This window comes from Schistocerca nitens, chromosome 4 (genome assembly GCF_023898315.1).
Source record: "Schistocerca nitens isolate TAMUIC-IGC-003100 chromosome 4, iqSchNite1.1, whole genome shotgun sequence".
NCBI classification, from domain to species: Eukaryota; Metazoa; Arthropoda; class Insecta; order Orthoptera; family Acrididae; genus Schistocerca; species Schistocerca nitens.
The window spans coordinates 691,406,762-691,429,615 of record NC_064617.1 but is presented as its reverse complement, the minus strand read 5'-3'; the positions used below and the strand labels follow the sequence as shown (position 1 = coordinate 691,429,615).

Genomic DNA, 22,854 nt, shown 5'->3' with positions numbered 1-22,854 from the left:
GAGGCGCATGAAGAAGCGCATGTCTGTGGCCTTTATTCCTCATGTTGGGGGCATATCGTTTGAGACTGGAAGAATTTTGAGCAGGTTTTACATTAAGAGTGTGTTCCGTCCACCTTCCACGATTAGGGCACTGCTCGGCTTTGTGAAAGATGATTTGGGGCCCAGGACGCCTGGTGTATACAAATTCCAGTGTCACTGTGGGAAGGCTTATGTCGGCAGTTCGTTTCGCACAGTTCAGGACAACGTGGAACATCATCGTCACACATGGCTACAAAATTTGGAAGATTGGTGTGTAATATATTACTTCTATACGGTCTGGTTGTGTGTAAAAACTTTGTAGCGAGAGTGAGAGCCAGAGACATTACACAGTAACTGCGCTCATAGTAGCGGACAATGGTTAAATATTATTTCCGAGAGACCATGATCTCTGTACGTAGTAATTAAGACTAAGATTATTGGGGCTTCTTCCGTTCTGGGATATAAAACAAATGATTGGATGGGTGTTAATTAAATAAAGGGTATGTTCACCATCATTGTAACAGTACAAAAGCATTATTTTCAGCAACGAATAAACTGGTTTTCGCCGACGGACATTAGTAAGTAAGCTTCAACTAATAATCTGTATTTCTGTTTATTATCAATACCTATGACGCCTACCTCGATACTGAAGAGAATTCCACGAACCTGCAACCAACAAGATGGGAAAAACTTCGGTAAAAACAATTCTTTTCACACCGCGCTGAACGAGGAAATACACTGAAGAAACTGGTATAGGTAAGCGCATTCAAAAGCAGAGATATGTAAACAGGCTGAATACGGCGCTGCGGTCGGCAACGCTATGTAAGACAATAAGTGTTTGGCGCAGTTGTTAGATCGGTTACTGCTGATACAATGGCAAGTTACCAGGATTTAAATGAATTTGAGCGTGATGTTTAGTTGGCGCACGAGCGATGGAACACAGCATCTCCGAGGTAGCGATGAAGTGGGGATCTTCCCGAACGACCATTTCTCGAGTGTACCGTGATTATCAGGAATCCGGTAAAACATCAAATCTCCGACATCGCTGCGGCCGGAAAAAGACACTGCAAAAACGGGGCCAGCAACGACTGAAGAGAATCGTTCAACGTGACAGAAGCGCAACCTTCCGCAGATCGCTGCAAATTTCCATGTTGGGCCATCAGCAAGTGTCAAGAGTGCGAACCATTCAACGAAACATCATCGATATGGGCTTCCGGAGCCGAAGGCCCACTCGTGTACCCTTGAAGACTGCACGATTCAAAGCTTTAAGCCTCGCCTGCGCCCGTCGACACCGACAATGGTCTGTTGATGACTGGAAACATGTTGCCTGGTCGGACGAGTCTCTTTTCAAATTGTATCGAGCGGATGGATGTGTACGGGTATGGAGATAATCTTCATGAATCCATGGACCCTGCATGTCAGCAGGGAACTGTTCAAGCTGGTGGAGGCTCTGTAATAGTGTGGGGCGTGTGCAGTTAGAGTGAAGTGGGATCCCAATACTTCTAGATACGACTCTGACAGGTGACGTGTACATAAGCATCCTGTCTGATCACCTACATCCATTCATGTCCATTGTGGATTCCGACGGACTTGGATAATTCCAGCAGGACAATGCGACACCCAATATGTCCAGAATCGCTGCAGAGTGGCTCCAGGAACACTCTTCTGAGTTTAAACACTTCCGCTGGCCACTAAACTCCATTGTTGAGCGCATCCGGGATGCCTTGCAACTAGCTGTTCAGAAGAGATCTCCACCCTCTCGTACTCTTACAGATTTATAGACATTCCTGCAGGAGTCATGTGGTCAGTGCCCTCCAGCACTACTTCAGACATTAGTCGAGTCCATGCCATGTAGTGTTGCGGCACTTCTGCATGCTCACGGGGGTCCTACATGATATTGGTCAGGTGTACCAGTTTCTTTGGTTCTTTAGTGTATATGACGCGACGAAATTAGTCTACGTATGATCAAAATACTATATTACATTTCACACACCGGCAAAAATATACAATACAATACGAATCTTTTTAGGTGAACATTGCTTAAACGAGGCACACAAGATGAAATTTTACGAGACTGAGATAGCTGCCAGTACTTTCGGTTTTCAAACAATGCTGGTAAAGAGGCATTTGAAATGACATGGGAGACAGTTTGATTAATATAAACTATGGTATTTCCATTAGCAGGCCGTGGAATCCAGTACTATCCTGCATCAAAGCAGACCATTCTTCTGTGTGGCCAGCCCGAGTGTCTGAAAATAGACTTTGAGTGTGATATATCGTTACAGGTGAGTTTTGGAAGGCAGCGGCTATAGTGGGCGGCGCATAAGACGCGTACGGCAAGGAGGCCTCTATAGGACGACGATTTGCAGTCCTGGCATCAGTTTTCAGCAGGACACAGCAGCAGCAGTGTTCTCCTGAAGATATCAGACAGATGGATCGCCGAAATATCGAATCATGTTGATATTAGGGTCCGACAGCAAACGCGAGAACGTTGTAGACATACACATCATCAGTGCATACTTCAATAACTAGAATTACGATTCTCTGTAACAGATGATACGCCCATCAGAGTGCATTAAGCCTTGTAGAGGAAAAGGGGTTATTTTTAGGAAATAAGGTGCGAAATTGTGATTTAGTGTGTTTCAGTGCGCGATGCTCCAGCCTTACGGCAGACGGCGGACGAAGGCTGGCCGGCGCATTATGCAGGTGACACAGTTTTGCAACGAGCGTCGGTATGTGTGTATGTGCGCGGCAGCCATCAACAGCCAGTACGCAGCATTAGCAGAATTACGGAGGTGCGGGCCGCGTGTGGCATGGTTGCGTTAGCCAACTCATCGAGAACATCCTAATAAACACGGCGCCGTGTAACCGGCGGATTCAGCAGCGGTCTGCACTATTTAAGGACACGAGAGGTGGGCGTCGGCATCAGTTCGACCGATTGGGCGTTCGGTCGCTGCAACGTCGTCGTCATCAGTGACGCTGTCCCCGAGGACCGGCCGGCGGAGGGCGTTGCCCACTGCTGCACCGGTGACTCCCGGCGTCGTCACGAGCCGCAGTGTCTGCAGGAAGCGAGCTAGGCCGGGCCTCGTGTTGCTGACGTCCTACTGCCTGTGCAGTCACTGACCGAGCACGGCGTCACGTTCCCCGGGCTGCGTGCATCAGCACGTCTCCACCACGACACGAGCGGTGGGGCTGAGCTACCAGAAAATGTATTGCAAGAACCAACAATAAAGGGGAAGATTGCTAAAAACAGCCACCTTCTTCTACCCAGCCACGCCCTACAACCCCGACCACGTTACCTGCTCCGGTCATCCTATTACAGCTTATATGTAGCCTACCTATAGCACATTGCCACAAATGGCTGCACATTGCAAAGGTCTAGGGGTTTGCACGTAGCCGTATGGTACATAACACGCGCTCACAAGCTGACCTATCTTGGAATGCTGACAATTTGCTTGGTCAGTGGACGCGCGTCCGGCCGCAGTGCGCCACAGGGAGTAAAGGCCGGTTCCCACTAGGGCTGCCGCGCGTCAAAACCGCGCGTCAGCGGCGTGGTTGCCATGGAAACGGCGTCAGCGGCGCGGCGCAGCGGGCTCTGCGTCGCGGTTTGACCATGTCGAACCGCTTCCGCTGCCAAGTGACGCGCCCCAGGTGCGCGCCGCCAATCACAGAACGCGCTGAGCGTGACGTCAGGTACGCAACCCCTGGCCACAAGAACTTTCGCCGAACCGCTGGCGCGGACGCGGCGGCAGATATGAAATACTTATCATCCGATTCCAAGGAAACTATTCGGTAGAAAAATTTGATTCTTGGGCATGTTACAGCCTGATATCTTCTCTCGATAAAGGGCCGAATTTCTTTTCGATATTCGTCGTGGCTACTTGCTGTATCGCATTTACGTAAACCTTTACACGAAATTTTAATGAGTGTGCAGAGGTAAAAACGCATTGCGTGGACTTTGCGTACAGTTCATTTTAGGTAGTACATTATTGCGTATGAAATTTAGCCAACATATCGAAATTGTTTTTAAAGCTGAGAGCAGAACGATAGCTATCACCGTTCTCGAGATATTGAATGATATGTCGGCGGACGGGCTGTGCCGTGACTGCGCGCGGGTCGCTCGCGACGCGACCGGTACTTCGTCCTGCTCGTTGTAAACCATGTGGTTGTATCAACTGCAAATTTCGTAAACGGTTCAAGAAATCTAAAAGCGTTTTTTTGCAAACGATAACTTGTAAAAAGTCATGTATTTCGTCGCATGATAAATATTCAAAATCTGTTTATCTACCGAGATATGAAAGAAACTACAGTTTTTCAGAAGGGATAGATGATTTTTTTTAAACAGCATTTAATAGCGTGTGGAATGAGAAGTTAAACAGAAACTAATTTGCTGGTATGTCATAAGATGTAATTTGCTAAGTATCTACAGCTATTGATTATTTCCTTTGGTAAGTAACAAACGTTTTTTTTTCTTTATCGACTGTACTTTATTGGTTCAAGACGCGTTTCACCTTTTACTTTAAGGCATTTTCGGTGGAATCTAGAATGATTCAGTTTTGTTTCAAATGCATAACTGATTATTTACAGTGAATCGAGTTTTTGGCGGACATATACGTTTCCCCTCACCTGGTCACATGCTGGAGGTTGAACTAAAACTTAGATTATGGAACATAAGCACATTTTCATGTTCGCTCTTTTTTCTTCTGTCACTAGCTGTAGACATTTTACCGAAAACACTGATTTGAAGTCATAACTACAGTGTGTTCACCTCATGCCCCTTCCTGTTTGGTTTGTTTATGTACATGTTGCCAACCTAAAGAATTATATGCTGAAATTGTTTGTTTATTTCTGTTCTCCTTATATCTGTATATGTGTAGGGCTAGCCAGTGATAGTTATAGAAAGTTGAAAGTGAATGCAGTAGTTGTCAGACAGTGGTTGAAAGGTTTGGTGTTCAGCTGATTTAAGTTTTGGTTTAAATGTTTTGTGGAGGAGTGCATGGAAGACTAAATTCACTGCTTACATTAACAGATAAAATAGTAGAATAGCATTTGAACAAATGATTATTATTAGAATACTATCACCCAACCCCTTTGTCCTCACTCTTTGACGCCTCATAATATGTCCTGTCAACTTACCCCTCTTGTAGTCAAAGTTGTGCCGTAATTTCCTCTTCCTACTCTATTTAATTCCGTACCTCTTCTTTAGTTACATGATCCTCATATCTAATCTTCAGCATTCTTATTGATCACCACGTTTTGAAAGCGTCCATTGTCTTCTTGACAGAACTGTTCATCGCCCACGTTTCACTTACATACAAGGGTGCACTCCACACAAATACCGCACTCCACACAAATACCTTTGTAAAATAGTACCCAATCATTACAATTTATATTCCATGTGAACAAATTTTCTTTTTCAGAACGCTTTTCTTGCTATTCACAGTCTTCATTTTATATCCTCTCTACTTCTGCCTTCTCAATTACTGCTTCCCTTTCAAGTCATTGAAGTCTTAGAAATGCAGTTTGGTTTCTGTACAAGTTGTAGATAATCTTGTGTCCCTGTGTTTTATCGATGACATCTCCAGAGCTTCAAAGAATGTTTTAATTAAGATTGTCAAAACCTTTCTCTAAACATGCAAATGCTATAAACACAGTTTCGCTGTTCTTCAGTGTGTCTACTTAGTTAAGTGGTAGGATCAGTATTGCCTTGCGTGTTCAGACATCTCACAGGAATCTAACATTGTACTTATGTTAGTTTGTACAACCCCTCCCCCTCTCCTGTCTACATATTCCTTCCACTATCTAGCCTTCTCTTATTTGCTTAGTTCTGGCTTGCCAAATGAGTTCTTGACAGTTGCTTCTCCTCTGAGCAAAGTTTTCTTTGTTCTTTCTCATTTTCATTCCCTTATGTTTTCCAAGCGCAAAATCACGTTGCAATTTTGGACTTTCTGTCAACGTCATGTTTAGACATTTCTATTTCCAATGGCCTACTTTATTTGCTGCATTTTTATATTTTTCCCTCTTGTCAGATTTAATATTTCACGTTTTATCTAACGATTTCTACTGTACCTTCTTCCCGTTCTCATACTCTGCTGCATTCACCACTTCTTTTCTCAAAGATATCCATTCGTATTCCAGCGGATTCCTTCCTCTATTTCAGTCAGTCGTTGCATTACGCTAAAGCTAAGATTATCGAAAAACTGTGGGTCTTGACTTATTCAAGTTCCATTTCCTTAATTTGCTACCGTTTACTGTCTCTTTAGTTGTAAACTGCAGCTCGTAACTAATAAAGTATTGTAGGTTTGCGTCTGCACCGGGAAATGTCTTATAATTTAAAATCTGGTTTCGAAAACTTTGTTCCAAATATGTATTATTCTTTCATGATTCTTAAGCAATGTGCTAGATAGTGAACAATGATGAACGGTAGTCATGAAATCTGTTTATGGTGAAATGAGAAAACATGCATAATGGAATATGTGAAAGAGTACATTGTACAGAAAATGAAAAATTGTTATGTCTTCACCCAACTTCGTCTTTCCTCCATGTAGGTGTAAGATATAGTTTTTCAAACGCACCGGGAGTTTCAGTGGGTCCCGACCCGTACCTCAGTAGCTGTCCGTCATTGGCTACCGCTAGCGTCTGCCGCTTCCAGATGGGAACGCCAATTCCGCGAGCCGCCGCGTCAAAGCGGAAAACGCTTGCCGCTGCCGTTGCCGCACGACGCGCTCCGCGCTCTAGTGGGAACCGGCCTTTTTAAGGCACTGGCCGCCGTCCGCAGCGCGTCGTATAACTAGCGCGGCCTCGCGGGCAAATGTGTCTCTTTTCTTTGTTCACCATGGAACCACTTGAAACGAACGTAATTAGCCGGTGTTAGCATGTCAGGCAGGGTGATGATGGGTGCGCGTAGCATGCGTGTTTTAAAATCAATCTTTTGTTAATAAACTGTTTAAGCTTACTTCTCGGTGCTCGCGTATTTCTGTACCTTAAGGACCCACAGCTTACAAATCCTGACAAATATTGCGTGTAATTATCGTCTAGGGACAACAACACAAACAACTTCCTTATAATATTGAGTACTGCAATGACCAGGATACTTGGGCAGTTCATAAGTTGCATCACATTGTGTTCAGTGACGAATCACAGTTCTGCACTACTCCAGATGATCAGTGTTGGCAAGTACGGCGTCGATCTAGCGTGAGCCCTCATTCTTCTGATGTTTGGGAGAGGCGCAATAGTGCTTCTCCAGGCGACATGATGTGGGCTGCCATCACATATGACTTCAGATCACTGCTGGTCATGATAGAGGGAACTCTGACAGTGCGACACAGATATCCTTGGGCCTTATGTATCACCTCTCATACGACAGTATTGTGGTACCCTTTTTCAACAGGATAGTGCTCATCTACACAAGGCACTCCACGAAGTGTCTGCGTGCTGCTGAGCTACTCCAGGGGCCAGCAAGAGCCCCAGACCTGTCCAGAATGGAACATGTGTGGGACCAGCTTCAACGTCAACTCTGGTCCTATGGCAGTATCCAGGATATCGAGGTCCAGTTGCAACAGTTCTGGGCCAACTCTCCTCAGGACAGGATACAACGGCTTTATGACATCCTTCCTAAATGAATCAGTGCATGCATCCAGGTCAGACAGGGTGCTACTTCATATCAATAAGGGAGCTCATACTGCCATGTTTGTTGTAGATTGATTCAATTTTGTAATCACTGAAAAAACATCACGTACCCTCTACATGGGTTAAGTTTCATTTCATTTCCTCCTCCCCTTCCGGGTGCTTCACTTTTTTTGTCACACAGTGCAGAACCCGCACTAAACCCTCGATCATTATGGTTTCAGCTAGCCCCCGTCTGCTAACGCGCCAAGTGCATTCAGGGAAAGCGGAAACAGTAGATCTATAGTTCAGTAGAGTCGCAGACAATTATCGTTAGATATCCGTGAGAAACCTGTAATGAATGTAAAGCCCTTACCCACATTCCAGCATTCCAGGAGTACCCCCTTCTGCCCCTCCACATATGATACTCACACAGTGCAGGAGAAAACGACGACCTCGCTGGCGATGGTGAGCCAGAAGATGGCGGAGGGCAGAGTGCGGATGGTGGCGTTGTACAGCTGCGAGTACAGCACCCCGGACACCAGAGGCACGGCGTTGTCCGCCACGGCCAGCAGCGCGAACAGCTTACCTGCAGAACACGTGTCCTCCTGTCACACAGTGTCATCAATACACTGGAAGATCTGCAACATCTATTAATATTAACCTGAGCACGTAGGCCAGCGCAACTGAACAGTGACGATACTGTACGAGATGCAGTAGAAGGGGCCAGAATATTTTCTCTCTTATTGAGATTGTAAGCTTCCTACCAGTTTTTGCTGTTGTACAGAGTTTCCTGTAAGTCCCTGTACCCCTACATCAAAACAATATACGGTGTGTACATAATGACCGGGAACACTTTCAATTATTTGTTTCACAAGAACTAAACATTGTACAGATGTCATACATAATTCATTTTGAAGAGAAACTCTAAACGTTTTTATTTACAAACATTCATATATTTATTTATTTATTTAACCTGATCACATTAGGGCTATCAGGCCCTCTCTTACATTGGACCAGTATTCCACGCATGCAGCATTTCACACATCAGAGTTACATCAGGACAATAGTTAAATAAGAAAATTAGATTACGCTAGTGGCAATATGAATAAAGAATAATGACTAAGACCTAATAAAGTCACAACAGGTGCTATACATACAAATTATGATAAAAGCATTAATAATAACAGTAAAAAATCAAATAATAATGATAAACATGAGAAAAATTGGCAGTAGTAATGAAGATTTGTGCAGATGTACATTAATATCTTGGTGTGTAAAGTAGATGTTTACTAGTATAGCGAGTTTTGGGGAAGGGAGATTTAAGGAGGGGGAAAGAGGGAAGTAATGAGGTGAAGTGCATTCACGTACAGAGGAAGGCATTACTGTTGCTTAAGTAGATACGTCATTGACTGTTTTTTGAAGCCGTACATGTTTTTAAGTTCTCTAACATATCGAGGGAGATTATTCCAGAGTCGGGTTCCCGCTACTTTAAAGGACTTGGAGAAGGTGACTGAGCGATGCAGTGGAACAGAGAGGATTTTATTATGATGCGAACGTGTGTTTCTGTCATGTTGTTCCGACATAAGCGTTAAGGACGAGGAGAGATATGAGGGACAGTGTACATTTATAAGGCAGTACATGAGACAGAATGTATGGAAATCTCTGCGTTTGTCTGTACACAGCCAGGACAATTTTGCATATGCTGGCGAAATGTGATCAAAAAGTCGAACGTCACAGATACATCGGACACAGGCATTCATGGCCAGTCCCAGACGTCGCGAATTTTCCTGAGAGAGGCCTTGTAGGATAATATCTCTGTAGTCAATGACTGGGAGTATAAGGGTTTGTACTAATTTCTTTTTCAGATCGAAAGGGAGGAGTTTTTTATATTTTTGGAGGACATGAAGGGATGCTGATGCTTTTTTGCACACTGCAGTTATGTGCTCTGTCCAATTTATATTTTCATCTATTATTACTCCCAAACTCTCTGCTGAGGGAGAGAAGTTAATATTTGTTCCATTTAGGGTAAGAGATGGTACGGATTCCCGATGTTTTGGGCTAATGTGCCTAGAGTGACCAACAAGTACGGCTTGGGTTTTAAATGGGTTTAGTTTTAGTCCTATGTCCTGTGCCCATTTTGATAGTGCATCGAGGTCAGTATTGAAATTTTCAATAGCTTTCTTAAGATTGCTTGGTTTCGCACTTAGATACAACTGAAGGTCATCAGCATACATGTGATATTTGCAATAGGTCATAAAGGAACCATGAGTGAGACGGCAGACGTCAAAACGGTAATGGAATTCTTGACATACCCGTCCCAGCATGGCATCGTCGACTGTGGCAGTGGCTTCCCGTGTTCTCTCCCGGAGCTCTGCTACATCACGTGGTAGAGGCGCAACATACACCAGATCTTTAATCTGTCCCCACAGAAAAAAGTCACACGGAGTGATATCTGGTGTTCGGGGAGTCCCGCACCTGAACTCGCCATGTTTGCGACTAGCGCTCGTAGTGAAACTGCGTGCTTATGGAATATCGTCTCAGTTATGTGACTGGATTTGCGATTTCTTGTCAGGGAGGTCACAGTTCGTACTAACTGACGGAAGGTCATCGAGTGAAAACTTCGGTTAGACGATAAATCAGTCTAATCTAAAAGCCGTAAATTCAACTAAATACCTAGATATTACAATTACGAACAATTTAAATTGGAAAGAACACATAGAAAATGTTGTGGGGAAGGCTAAGCAATGGCTGCGCTTTATTGGCAGGACGCTCAGAAAATATAACAGACCTACTAAGGAGACTGCCTACACTACGCTTGTCCGTCCTCTTTTAGAATACTGCTGCGCGGTGTGGGATCCTTACCAGATAGGACTGACGGAGTACATCGAAAAAGTTGAAAGAAAGGCAGGACGTTTTGTATTATCGCGAAATATGGCACGGAGTGTCACAGAAATGATACAGGATTTGAGCTGGAAGTCATTAAAAGAAAGGCGTTTTTCGTTGCGACGGAATCTTCTCACGAAATTCCAATCACCAACTTTCTCCTCCGAAAGCGAAAATATTTTGTTGACACCGACCTACATATGGAGGAACGATCACCACGATAAAATAAGTGAAATCAGAGCTCGTACAGAAAGATATAGGTGTTCATTCTTTCTGCGCGCTATACGAGATTGGAATAATAGAGAATTGTGAAGGTGGTTCGATGAACCCTCTGCCAGGCACTTAAATGTGATTTGCAGAGTATCCATGTAGATGTAGACCGCCGCTGCCCACCTCAGGCATACAGAGTAAACAGCTCGGAATAGCGATGAAACTCAAGGTGTGGATCTGGCCCAGAAGACACACACCTCTCGCCGACCTTACCGGCAGCAGGCGGAAGTAACCAAACACGGCGATGTAGGTGAATGGTCTCAGTAACGAAGCCTGCTATAGCAGCATCAAAAGCATAACAAATGTTATGTTATGTGTGGGGGGGGGGGGCGGGGGGTGAGAAAGGAAAGCAAAGTGATGATATCTGCTCCATCCGGAATTAATGTGGGTTCGCGGAGACGAATGAAAATGTGTGCCGGACCTGGACTCGAAACCAGGATCTCTACTGCTTACTAGGCAGAAGCGTTAACCACTGCACCATCCGGACACAGCGTTTATCGCAAATGCACAGAGTATCTCAGCACGCTCCCCGGCCAAACCACATTCCCACCTAGCGCAACCTATCCCCAGTCCCCGTCCATGCTTTTCATGCTCGCTAATTTTAGATTCCCGCTGTAGCTCGAACAATACTGTGTATCCGCACTTAAGGTTGTGTATTCATCAATTACATGAATGTGTGGAAATCTAGAATTAGCGAGCTTGGAGGACACGAACGGGGACTGTGGATAGATGGGAATGTGTTTCGGCCAGGGAGTGTGTTGAGATTGTCCGCGTATTTGCGATAACCACTGTATCCGGATGACGCAGTGGTTAACGCATCTACCTAATAAGCAGGAGATCCTGGGTTCGAGTCCCGGTTTGGCACACATTTTCACTCGTCGCCGCCGATTCCGCATAAAGTCCCAATACAGCTGACATCATCAGTTCCTTCCCTTTCCTTTGCTTTCTCCCCCCTCCCCCCCCCCCCTCCGTCTTAAATTTTCATAATATGAATCACAGCTGCGGATTCCGCGTGGAGTCTGTCCGAAAGAAAAGAAAAAATTGCACTCGTCTTAATAATAAATGTTATTGACAATGTCATTCAGAATACGCGACAAAACAATGATACCGATACCCGGCAGCTCTTAACGGGCACATTTCATTCTCTTTTTGCCGAAATTGTGAAGCCTATACAGGGTGGTCCATTGATCGTGACCGGGCCAAATATCTCACGAAATAAGCGTTAAACGAAAGAACTACAACGAACGAAACTTGTCTAGGTTGAAGGGGGAAACCAGATGGCGCTATGGTTGGCCCGCTAGATGGCGCTGTCATAGGTCAAACGGATATCAACTGCGTTTTTTAAAAATAGGAACCCCCATTTTTTATTACATATTCGTGTAGTACGTAAAGAAATATAAATGTTTCAACTGGACCACTTTTTTCGCTTTGTGATACATGGCGCTGTAATAGTCACAAACATATGGCTCACAATTTTAGACGAACAGTTGGTAACAGGTAGGTTTTTTAAATTAAAATACAGAAGGTAGGTACGTTTGAACATTTTATTTCGATTTTTCCAATGTGATACAGTACCTTAGTGAACTTATCATTTCTGAGAACGTGTGCTGTTACAGCGTGATTACCTGTACATACCACATTAATGCAATAAATGCTCAAAATGATGTCCGTCAACCTCAATGCATTTGGCAATACGTGTAACGACATTCCTCTCAACAGCGAGTAGTTCGCCTTCCCTAATGTTCGCACATGCAGTGACAATGCGCTGACGCATGTTGTCAGGCGTTGTCGGTGGATCACGATAGCAAAAATTCTTCAACTTTCCCCACAGAACGAAACCCGGGGGCGTCAGACCCGGTAAATGTGCGGGCCATGGTATTGTGCTTCGACGACCAATCCTCCTGTCATGAAATATGCTATTCAATACCGCTTCAATCGCACACAAGCTATGTGCCGGACATCCATCATGTTGGAAGTAGACTACATCGCCATTCTGTCATGCAGTGAAACATCTTGTAGTAACATCGGTAGAACATTACGTAGGAAATCAGCATACATTGCACCATTTAGATTGCCATCGATAAAATGGGGGCCAATTATCCTTCCTCCCATAATGCCGCACCATAGGTTAAACCTCCAAGGTCGCTGATGTTCCACTTGTCGCAGCCATCGTGGATTTTCCGTTGCCCAGTAGTGCATATTATGCCGGTTTACGTTACCGCTGTTGGTCAATGACGCTTCATAGCTAAATAGAACGCGTGCAAAAAAATCTGTCATCGTGCCGTAATTTATCTTGTGCCCAGTGGCAGAACTGTGCACGACGTTCGAAGTCGTCGCCATGCAATTCCTGGTGCATAGAAATATGGTACGGGTTCAATCGATGTTGATGTAGCATTCTCAACAACGATGTTTTTGAGATTCCCGATTCTCGCGCAATTTGTCTGCTATTGATGTGCGGATTAACCGCGACAGCTGGTAAAACACATACTTGGGCATCATCATTTGTTGCAGATCGTGGTTGACGTTTCACATGTGGCTGAACACTTCCTGTTTCCTTAAATAACGTAACTATCCGGCGAACGGTCCGGACACTTGGATGATGTCGTCCAGGATACCGAGCAGCATATATAGCACACGCCCGTTGGGCATTTTGATCACAATAGCCACACATCAACACGATATCGACCTTTTCCGCAATTGGTAAACGGTCCATTTTAACACGGGTAATGTACCACGAAGCGAATACCGTCCGCACTAGCGGAATGTTACGTGATACCACGTACTTATACGTTTGTGACTATTACAGCGCCATCTATCAAAAAGTGAAAAAAGTGGTCCAACTAAAACATTCATATTTCTTTACGTACTACACAAATATGTAATAGAAAATGGGGGTTCCCATTTTAAGGAACGCAGTTGATATCCGTTTGACCTATGGCAGCGCCATCTAGCCGGCCAACCATAGCGCCATCTGGTTTCCCCCTTCAAGCTAGACGAGTATCGTTCTTTGTAGTTTTTTCGTTTGATGCTTATTTCGTGAGATATTTGGCCCGGTCACTATCAATGGACCACCCTGTATAATTACTGCAGTGGAACACATGATCAGCTAACTTCAACAGAGGATGCTTCCGACGAGAAAGAGTCACAGTTCAGGCGGGTATAGTTCTGTTATGCGAAAAATGATTCACGTTTCCATCGAGTGTTCGCTTTAAAAATTACTTCATCGTAAGGAAGGACCGTCTTGATGGGAAAGGTGACATACCTAGATTGGCGGAACATTGGCTGCCGCATCTGTCTATCCGCTCAGTTACACACAACATCTAATTAGCTGCTGTGCAAATACAATTTGCTCTCAAAACCTTTACAACTGTCTCCACATTATAGTACTGCTGAAGACTACTGGAGAAATTTAATAATTCAGCTTCGGCCTCCCTTTATAATAGATGGACCCTTGAATTCTCACAGTGCAGCATGGGGGAGGGAGACATGACGGACAGGAACGGCAGGGCCTTGGTGGATGCTGTAGAATACAATGACCTGGTGATACTCAACGATGGAACTGCTACTGTGGTATCTTCCACAGGCATTCTGCTACAGATGTCACGCTTTGCACCACACGTTTTACTAACCTCTGTAATTGGCATGTTAAACCAGACTCAGTGGGATAGGATTATCTCCAAATCGAGTTCTACATTAACATAACGTTAATACTAAACAAATATGTTACGCCAATAGTAAGTGCCAGATTGTGGAAGCCAACTGGGAGAAATATAAGGACACATTTTGACAGAAACTTTATATCATGCATCATGACTTACAGGAACAAGAGTTGTACCAAACTTTAACCAACGCAATGTAAGTTGTAGCGAAAGTCAGAATTCAACAGAAAAAAAAGTTCTGTTACGATGTAACGTTCCCCGCTGCTGGGATCGTGAATGCTCTAGACCAGCTGCAGAATGTAGACTTGCTTTGACGAACTGTCGTCAGAATTCTGTCTTGGAGAACTTCGTGGAAATGAGAAGAATAAATGCGCGTATTAAGCAATTCCTCAAAAAAAGCACAATTCGAGTAAATTTTGTTGCTTACTCAATAAAGCAATCAGTATAACAAGCATCTGGAATAAAACAAAGGCTTTCAATAACAGCCCACTGCCTGGATAGAGGGATTTATCGGTACTCTCGCTCCTCCCACGGTCCCATTACAAAATGATCCACCTGCTGTTGAAGATCATCCTGCTTCGTCCCCTCTCTAAAGAAGAACTAAATGATGCTATTAAATCATCGACTGACAGCTGCCCTGGGACTGATTTCATTCATTATTTTATATTTACGAAACCCCCCAAAGAACCGAAAGATTTGTTCTTGTTCATTTTAAATCAGTACTGTATGCAACAAGACCTCATGGAAACGTGGAAGACCCAATTATATTTCCAGTTTTGAAAAGTGGGAAAGATCCAAATACGGTCTCTAGCTATAGGCCGATCGCGTTGTTTCGTGTAGCAAAAACGTTGGAGCGAATGGTAAAAGGAGAATGGAACACTGGCTCGAAAATAGGAGTTTGATGCCTCGAAGTCAATATAGATTCATAAAAGGCAAAGAGACTTTGGACAATCGGTCGTCGCCACTTTCCTTGAGTTACAACCACATTCAGATACCGGTTGTCATGAACAAGCTGGTAGACTTCGGAATTCCTTCGAGTATTGTATATAGTATCATTACCATGGCTGCTCAAAGAACAGTCTATGTCAAATTCAAAGGAAACATGTTCGGTCCTTTTCTTCCTCCCAGGACTTGCCACAGGATACAATTTTAAGCCCGCTCTTGTATACTCCGTATACTCATGATTTAGAATGAACCATCAGTCCCCCCACTAAAACATTACAGCATGAAGGCGATGTACTCACATGTGTTTATTCAACTGCCGATTCGTATCTTCATGCCAAAAATCCATTACTAACAGAACACTTCGATGAGTGGCTGTCTATCAACGGGCTGGAAATCTAGACTGAGAAACTGGTGAGCGTCCCTCTTTACAAATCGAGCGCTGCTCGCATTGACGGCCACGCTCCATGTGGAAAGTATACTTTCCAGATAAAATTTCGTGCTCCGTTCATAGGAGTGACATTTGATTCACCGTTAAGCAGGCCACGTTACATTCGATCCACTAGCCCGCATCTCGTGGTCGTGCGGTAGCGTTCTCGCTTCCCACGCCCGGGTTCCCGGGTTCGATTCCCGGCGGGGTCAGGGATTTTCTCTGCCTCGTGATGGCTGGGTGTTGTGTGATGTCCTTAGGTTAGTTAGGTTTAAGTAGTTCTAAGTTCTAGGGGACTGATGACCATAGATGTTAAGTCCCATAGTGCTCAGAGCCATTCGATCCACTATGACTCACAAGGGAACATTCCCAAATGTAGATAAACGATGCTGATGAAACTTGGCGAGTAATCCAATATGTATTGCTTTTGTTTGTACCCAATTTCAATTTTAAGGGGTAAAGCACCCTCCGAAAGGTAATTTGGCATTTTTTGTGTAGACAATATCTTCGAAACAATATATAAAAAATGTTTTTCATATAAAAGCTACTACGAAATTAACGTTCTTGAAAAATGTGTAATCGACCTTTGTAATAATCTGAAATTTTGCAAATACTCCACCACCACTGATTAATTTAGAAAAATGAAAATTTTTACTACAACATAAATTAAAGAACCGTTTAAGCCACATACATTCATGTGTGATAAAGCTGATTTCTGAAACACCATTTTTGGAAAGTAAGCTACTCACAATGTGCTGTCAGAATATATTCAACATACCTAATTAAAAATTCAAACATTCATTATTATCCTAATTATTTATTTCACTTATATTTTTTATGTTTTAAATTATTTTACGTTTTATATTCACGTCTTTCTTTGTTTTTTTTAATTTACCATTTCACATATGTGTATTTTGTCAATTAATAATAATCCGCTCACTATTATAACAGAAAATCCAACCAATAATGATAATCTGTAACGAAAAGAATGTCTTTCAATACTGAAAGCTGTACACTTTCTATGGATGTACCTGTGCCGTCAAGCCTTTTGGAATCACCAGATGTGATCAGATATGGGTTTTGTACATACTACCCGCCCTTTCGTAGTTTAAAAGAATCTAATGGTGAATTTGGACCGAGAATTCGAAAATCTCATTCTGAAGGCCCAAATGTTGTAGGAACAGCATCGAAAAAACAAACGTCTGACCAGGTCAAAAGATATTTTTCTTTCCCAGTGAGGGAGAAAAGTCTGTATTATTATTAGATTCTGGAGGTGGTCGATGGGAAAAAACCGTTTAGAGCATCGTGCCTGAGGACAGGGAACTTATTCATCTGGCTCAACGGGACAACCGCTGCAGTGGGACGTATACTGACTTCGCTGTTGGAAGAACTTTGTAAGAAGATATTCAGGTCCAATTTTGTTGGATGATTATCATTGCAATGTTCACTTGAAAAAAATATAATCAAGCTGCAATCACTAGTACATAATCAGTTCTCTTCGTCAACGTTTATCAATGTACTGAAATAAGGTTGATACAAATCAGGATATTTAGAGGATCACCCACGACAATTTGAAATCCTGCTGAATTTTGTTTTATACTGTGTTCTCCACTGTGAATATTAGGTGAAGAAATTACGTTCATTTTGTGCACATGGTGTAAAAAACATGTTATGTTTTAAGCATTTCTTCACAAATCATCGGTATTATAATGAGTTTGTGTCATAATAATGTGTTACTTCTTATTTTCAATTAACAGAGTACACGTATGTGAAACGACAAATTAAAAAAAAATATCGAATGCAAAACAGATAATAATACCTTTAAACATAAAAGAAATATAAGTAAAATAAATAATTTGGAATAATGGTGAGTTTTTAGATATTTTAGTTCCACAGGAGGAGTATACTGCACGTGCTTTTCTATGTGCTCAGATCCAAGTCAATTAAGTCTTCAACCTACGTAGAAGTGCTTCAGTTTTTACGGCGGAGACTGGCAATTTTGGAAGCAATTAAATATGTATTTTCAACTTACTTATTAAAGACATTTATTGTGTCCGACTTCCAGAATTTTCTTAAGAATATTACATATCGGATGTTGTACTGGAATATGTTCGCTGTAAACGGAAAGCGCTGTGGGTGGATTCCCACTCTGACATCCACTATAATGAGGAAGATGACGTTTTAGTGAAGCAAGCCGCATCTATAGGTGTTCTCGATATGAAATTGCCATATACAAAGTCCTTACGTGAAGCAAGAGCTATCGAAAGTAGCAATGGTAAGAAATGTGGAATGCGTCCCAATAAACGAAAGGTGGATATTATGCGGCATTACAACTTCAGATTCCGAAAAGACCATGTTTCACGACGGATTCATATGGATCGATCGACGATTTCCACCATCATTCGACTCCGTTTTAACCATGCCTCTTTTCATTTCCATCTATATAGAATAAACATTTACAGTTCCCCTGCATGTGAGTGTCATACTGTGTCTGAAGATGATTTAAACCACATCTTGTTTTCGTGTTCCAAATCTGACTGAACGATCGAATTTTTTTAAGACTTTGATGGGAACGGGTTACCTTCTTCCCCAATCAGCTCCTTTTTTCTTTTCACCAAACACATTCGCCTTAATAAAGTAACTGTTAAATACTTAAGAGTACAAGGAAAAATTTGTAGTTTTTAATGTTTATGTTTCAATTTTTCTATCTTGTTTACGATTAAATCACAAAATTAGTGTGAATTAATCAATATAAAATATTTAATTTAGTTATAAATCTATTTGTTAAAAAACTCTGGTGATCAGACTGGTGACAGCCTGAGGTTTCATATTTGTAAATAAGTACTTATATATCCTCTTCGTACAATTATGTATACTATATAATCATGTGTTTTGGATGGCTAAATAAACTCTGGAAGTGAAATAAGTAAAAAAAATTCCACACTCCTTTTATCACGCTACGTTACAGGCAACAACTACGGGCTGTTTGACAAGGTTGTCTCGACTCTACCACGGGGTGCGTGTTAAATCGACGGCGAGACAGTGCGCAGACACTCTCGGAATGCGATAATTTTCCATTAATACGGAAATTAGTAATATATATGTGGTGTATGTTCTTTCAGATATGTCCTAAAGAACAGACGCCATTTTAATCCGCCGGCCGGGGTGGCCGAGCGGTTCTAGGCACTACAGTCTGGAGCCGAGCGACCGCTACGGTCGCAGGTTCGAATCCTGCCTCGGGAACGGATGTGTGTGATGTCCTTAGGTTAGTTAGGTTTAAGTAGTTCTAAGTTCTAGGGGACTGATGACCTCAGAAGTTAAGTCCCATTATTACAAAAAGGTATGGCCAAACTTTCAGGAAACATTCCTCACACACAAAGAAAGAAAATATGTTATGTGGACATGTGTCCGGAAACGCTTACTTTCCATGTTAGAGCTCATTTTATTACTTCTCTTCAAATCACATTAATCATGGAATGGAAACACACAGCAACAGAATGTACCAGCGTGACTTCAAACACTTTGTTACAGGAAATGTTCAAAATGTCCTCCGTTAGCGAGGATACATGCATCCACCCTCCGTCGCATGGAATCCCTGATGCGCTGACGCAGCCCTGGAGAATGGCGTATTGTATCACAGCCGTCCACAATACGGAGTCTCTACATTTGGTACCGGGGTTGCGTAGACAAGAGCTTTCAAATGCCCCCATAAATGAAAGTCAAGAGGGTTGAGGTCAGGAGAGCGTGGAGGCCATGGACTTGGTCCGCCTCTACCAATCCATCAGTCACCGAATCTGTTGTTGAGAAGCGTACGAACACTTCGACTGAAATGTGCAGGAGCTCCATCGGGCACGAACCACATGTTGTGCCGTGCTTGTAAAGGCACATTGAGCGTAGGTGGAAGAACATGGGGCCCAACGAAGACATCACCAACAATGCCTGCCCAAACGTTCACAGAAAATCTGTGTTGATGACGTGATTGCACAATTCAGCATTACCTTCCTTCAATTGGGCCAACTGGCGGTGAATCGAGGAAGCACAGTACATACTGACGAAACTAAAATGAGCTCTAACATGGAAATTAAGCGTTTCCGGACACATGTCCACAAAACATCTTTTCTTTATTAGTGTGTGAGGAATGTTTCCTGAAAGTTTGGCCGTACCTTTTTGTAACAGCCTGTATATATATCCGAAAGAACAGACACCACATATATATAAGTAAGGAGAGGGCGGCCAATGATCTCTTCAGTGCGGATGCGCACCAGGCCCGAACTCTTACGGGAATCGTCGAAATGCCGCGAGTAATGAGGACAATGGGCAAGTGGCACTACATTATTAGTGTGTTGCTAAGCTGAGAATTTGGGTCTGCGGGAGGAATACTAGGATAGTCCGTGCAGTTGGTCTGACCACTGTGCTCGGATGGCTTAGTGGTCAGAGCATCTGCCTATTGAGCAGGAGATCTGGTTCGAATTCCCGTCCGGCACGAATTTTCAACTTTCCCCATTCATTTAAATCAATGCTCACTTGCACCCAACGTCTGCAATTCCTTTGTGTCTTAAGAAATTAGTAGTTAATATAACTAACACATGAAACATACATGAACAGAATCTACGTAAATCAATGCGCACTGCTGGGGAGGAAACTGGTTCTCAGTCGTCCCGTGCGATAGTTGTAGAGTTCTGAGAAAGACCACTTCCCTCACCACAAGCGCTGCTCGTTCTGCAGTTCACAGACAAAGTTCCCTTCTCCGCAACTGCAAGTGTAATTAGTGCCCGATTCGCCAGTTATCTTCTCTGCAGTCGTCTATTTCGCCAGTCAGCAAATTAATGTTCGATATGTAGCTCGGTGTGCAGGTGAATGTGATGTAGTTGTGGTTCCAGAACATTGTGCTACGAATCAGTTGATACCTTATCTCATATTACTTTCAACTAATGTACTAATGTTTCAGAACTGTTAACCTGGCACATTCTTTAAATAATACGTAAAGCTACTTGTACGTTTACGAGATTGTGAGAGGAAACGCCATCAATCACGCTACTGGCTATTGTACAGTGTAGTAAGGTACCTTGGACACTTACCCCTTTCAGGTAACGGAACCACCTTGGAAGCGATTGAGCGCAGGACAGCAATCACGACGGGACCCAGTCCGGCAATCCCAGCTCCTGTAAAATGCAAAAACATAATGCACTGAGTCATTTGTTCGTTGAGCTCAGTAGGTGCCATCTCGCAGTGTTTTCAATGCGCTACGCTTCCACCACACAGCTTACCACTGTTTCTGAGAACCACTCCAGTAGTTTCTGAACCATGCAAGAAAGCATCGACTGCGGACTTATACTGAGTCTATCAAAAACGCAACATAACAAAATCAGTTACATTTAATCGACCTGTGATCTAAAATGACGCAAAGAATAGGCTGCAATATCCAAAATATGAAGCCGCTACATACTACGATAAGAGCCATTATGTGTACAAGGTGACATGGAATCAAGGAAACTTTCAGAGTGTTTCCCCAATGTAAAAATTATTTACATTGTCCTTATCCCTGCAGTAGCAAAATGCTCTAAATATGCGCAATATGGCGCCCTGTTTTTTTTTCTGTGGATAGAGTACAGCTCGTATGTGGGAAACTGTTCAAGTGTTAAGGATCGCTTCTGAGGTATCATCCAGAGACACTGGTGTCACAGCAAAGTCGGCAACGCTAATCGATAGCACAGACGTTAGCGACGTCTCACTGCATTCTAGAGCTACCAATGGGAGGCACTCCAGAAGACCACGCCTCCTGCTCAGTATAGCAGCGCCCTCACACTGAGGTCAACGTAGTGTCGAGCAACGCCGGCACGGTAGCTCAGCGTCTTCGGTCAGAGGGTTAGCACCCCTCTGTAATAAAAAAACTGAGCTAATCGATCAACAACGAACTTAAACGGATGTCTTACGACGTCCGCCCCGAGCAGATGCAACGGTCAAACGCGGGAAAAAAAAAAAAAAAAAAAAAAAAAAGGCAGGCAAGAGCTCACCCCAGCTCGTGAACTCAGTTACACCAGTCGACATCATAATGTAGGACAGTGTCAGCTGTTAAAGTTTCAGGCGATGAAATGTACTTTCGTAAATGCTGCGTTTTGTGCTGCAAGAGAACAGTATGTTACTCACAAGGGAACCTCCCCATCGCACCCCCCTCAGATTTAGTTATAAGTTGGCACAGTGGATAGGCCTTGAAAAACTGAACACAGATCGATCGAGAAAACAGGAAGAAGTTGTGTGGAACTATGAAAAAATAAGCAAAATATACAAACTGGGTCGTCCATGTGTAATATAAGCAATAATAAGGGCAGTATGAGATGAGGAGCGCCGTGGTCCCGTGGTTAGCGTGAACAGCTGCGGAACGAGAGGTCTTTGGTTCAAATCTTCACTCGACCGAAAATTTAAACTTTTTATTTTCAGTTTATGTGACAAACTCTTATGTTTTCATCACTTTTTTTGGAGTGATTATTACATCCACAAGAAAACCTAAATCGGGCAAGGTAGAAGAATCTTTTTACCCATTCGCCAAGTGTACTAGTTAGGTGGGTCGACAACAAATTCCTGTCATGTGACGCACATGCTGTCACCAGTGTCGTATAGAATGTATCAGACGTATTTTCCTGTGGAGGAATCGGTTGACCTATGACCTTGCGATCAAATGTTTTCGGTTCCCATTGGAGAGGCACGTCCTTTCGTCAACTAATCGCACGGTTTTGCGGTGCGGTCGCAAAACACAGACACTAAACTTATTACAGTGAACAGAGACGTCAATGAACGAACGGACAGATCATAATTTTGCGAAAATAAAGAAAACAAAATTTTCAGTCGAGGACAGATTTGAACTAAAGATTTCTCGTTCCGCAGCTGTTCACGCTAACCACGGGACCACGGCGCTCCTCACCTCAGATTGCCCTTGATACTGCCTAACTTACGCATGGACGACCCACTTCGTATATTTTGCTTATTTTTTCATAGTTCCACACAACTTGGGGTGCGATGGGGATGTTCCCTTGTCAGTGCATCAAG

General features: G+C 43.2%; 1 protein-coding gene across 2 annotated transcripts in view; it reads right to left on the bottom strand.

The window, feature by feature from the left end:
• The window catches only part of LOC126251662 (proton-coupled folate transporter), a 324,444-nt gene that overhangs the window by 4,063 nt on the left and 297,527 nt on the right, over positions 1-22,854 (bottom strand). For both annotated transcript variants that reach the window (XM_049952233.1, XM_049952234.1), the window contains exons 8-9: positions 20,889-20,972; positions 8,056-8,212 (exon numbers count right to left, since the gene is read on the bottom strand). In XM_049952233.1, the coding sequence (XP_049808190.1) occupies positions 8,056-8,212; positions 20,889-20,972 (241 nt within the window). The remainder of the gene's footprint in view (positions 1-8,055; positions 8,213-20,888; positions 20,973-22,854) is intronic.